This window comes from Toxorhynchites rutilus, chromosome 1, assembly GCF_029784135.1.
Source record: "Toxorhynchites rutilus septentrionalis strain SRP chromosome 1, ASM2978413v1, whole genome shotgun sequence".
NCBI lineage: Eukaryota > Metazoa > Arthropoda > Insecta > Diptera > Culicidae > Toxorhynchites > Toxorhynchites rutilus.
Window position 1 is genome coordinate 105241416 of NC_073744.1, and position 2744 is coordinate 105244159.

General features: G+C 42.9%; 1 protein-coding gene across 1 annotated transcript; it reads right to left on the bottom strand.

Annotated features, from left to right (window-relative positions):
* Positions 1 to 1821: 1821 nt before the first annotated feature.
* On the bottom strand, positions 1822 to 2337 carry LOC129761267 (uncharacterized). Its single transcript, XM_055758980.1, has one exon. The coding sequence runs from the start codon at positions 2335 to 2337 to the stop codon at positions 1822 to 1824; it is 516 nt and encodes a 171-aa protein (XP_055614955.1).
* Positions 2338 to 2744: the final 407 nt, after the last annotated feature.

The following is a 2744-nucleotide window of genomic DNA, read 5'->3' on the forward strand; positions in this document are numbered from 1 at the left end:
TTACTCACGTACAGTTTCGGGGTGCTGAAGTGGACGGAAACCGATTTAGAAACAATAGAAAGAGCAATGAGAGTGACGTTCACAAAGCACCGTATGCACCATCCAAAGTCGTCCATAGAAAGATTCACCTTGCCACGTGTTGAAGGAGGAAGAGGTGTCACTGACATTAGAGCGCTTTGCAGTTCCCAGATCCAGCAGTTGCGGAGTTACTTCGTGGAAAGTCAGACCCGTCACGATATCTATCGCGCTGTCTGTGAAGCGGACCGTGGATTCAGTGCCCTGCATCTGGCGCAGGAGCAGTACGAACTTAGCTGCAATTTGCAGACCATAGAAGAAAAAACAACATCATGGAAGCAAAAGGAACTTCATGGGACACACCCCCATCGTTTAGAGCAAGCGCATATCGACAAAGTATTATCGAACACGTGGCTGGTGCGAGGTGAACTCTTTTCTGAAACAGAAGGGTTTATGGTAGCCATCCAGGACCGGATAATAGCGACCAAAAACTACCGGAAGTACATCTTGCACGAAAACGTTGTTGACTGTTGCAGAAAGTGCAATAAAGTAGGAGAGACGATAGAACACGTCATAGCCGGCTGTGGAGCGCTAGCCGAATCAGCTTATCTCAATCGTCACAACTCGGTTGCCAAGATTGTTCATCAACAGCTAGCATCAAAACGCAACTTGGTAAATCAGTTGGTACCCTACTACAAGTATATTCCGGATCCGGTTTTGGAAAATAGCTGCTACAAGTTGTACTGGGATCGCGAGATTATTACGGATGTCCGAATACCAGCTAATCGCCCTGATATTGTGGTCTACGATAAAAATAAGAAAGAAGTGCTGATAATAGACATTGCAGTACCGTTAGACCACAATCTACAATCTACGTTTGCTGCCAAGATAACCAAGTATCACGACTTGGCAGAAGAACTAAAACAAATGTGGCATTTGAAAGGCATCCGTATTATACCAGTAGTGATCTCTGCTACTGGTTTAGTTCCACACTCTCTCACGCAGTCATTGGAGGAGCTGCAAGTAACAGAGCAGCTTGCGGTTATGCAGAAAGCGGTGATTCTTGGAACGTGTAACATAGTGCGACGGTTCCTGAATCACCATAATTAGAACACGATGATTGTGCAGACACTATTATAAAGAGAAAAAAAGAAAAAAAAAAAAAAGATACCACAGAGCCTAATCCCCCTTTGGCATTTAAGAAGCCCGGGGGTAGGTGAATATTCCAGCTCAATGCTGAGAAGTGCCATAACTCTATATAATAATAATAATAATAATAATTATAATATGCCATAATTGTAATTCACCATAATAATTCATTGTAACACTAACATTGAAACATTAAATGATCTTCAATTAAATATATTTATACAATATTAATTTTTAGCGTTAACAGTTCAATATCAATACAATATCAATGTAATCAATTACAATATCAATTAATAACAATTTATCATCAACTCAATTTATTATATTGCTTATAATACTACTATAAATAAGAAGAAGATTATAACAACTTTAAACTTGATTTAAAAATTAAACTATAGCATAATTTTTAAATTTTATAAGAAAGGGCGTGTGGTGGATGCCCGCCTTAACGATACATTCAATGCGCGCGATCAGCAGAATTAGCAAGAGTCCAAAGTTCCGAGAACAGGCGATTGCGATTTATGCTGACCGCGGCAGAAAGTGCCACGTAGGCATCGCCGCATGCATGGTAGAATATGTCTGAGAGAGTTAATAAAATCATTCTTACACCTCAACTCATGGCGAGTAGTACATTGCTAATACCACGTCCCTCGATGTCTAAGCTGTACGAGTAGACATCAAATCACGTTCATGGACAGATTGTACGACAAGTATTGTAACTGGGTGTCTCCTCGGCAGCAAGATGGTGTGAGCAGCCGATGGTTCGATGTATTGACAACCAGCTATTCGCCCACGCATGCGCAGCACCCCATTTGCATCGAGGAAGGGTGATAGATTGTAGAGGGAACTGCTTTTTGGAATTCGGGCTCCTCCAACTCCAGTATTGTTTCTGGAGCACATCAGTATTGACATTTCTTCACTAAATTCCTCCAGTTGTGCTTGTCGATAGATTAAATTATCTGCTTCTGTGAGTTCCAACTGACTGAGGACGCCGGTTCTATGTGTACTGTGCTGTAATCTACTGCGAATGTTCATAGGGAATCGCAGTACGTATGCAACAATTCGAACGAGTTTCCGCCAATTGGAGTATTTGGCGAAATCGATGACAGGATCCAGAGTAGCGTGCACGTTTATCGACAAGTTCGTCTCATTTGCGGTTGATACGTGATTCATTGGCTGGTCTGGCCAGGTATTGTTGCTGCCATATAAATTCAGGTCCCTTGAACCACCGACTCGTAGACGTTAAGTCAGGTATTTTCTGCCACTTTGTCCCTTCATCGGCGACGTTTAATTTTGTTGGCACCCAGGGCCACTCCGATATATCGGAGTTTTCCAGAATTTCGCCAACTCTTGCCGCGACAAATTTACTGTACCTTCTATGATCCGCCCGTAGCCAGCACAACACGTCCCTCGAATCTGACCAGAAAAAAACGTCTTCGTGGCTATATTCGGTGAGTTTCGCCAATATTCTTCGCCAGACGCATTCCGATCACTGCCGCTTGCAGTTCTAACCGGGGAATCGAAACGTACTTCAGGGGAGCGACTCGGGTCTTCGCGGTTATAAATGCACACTCTATGGT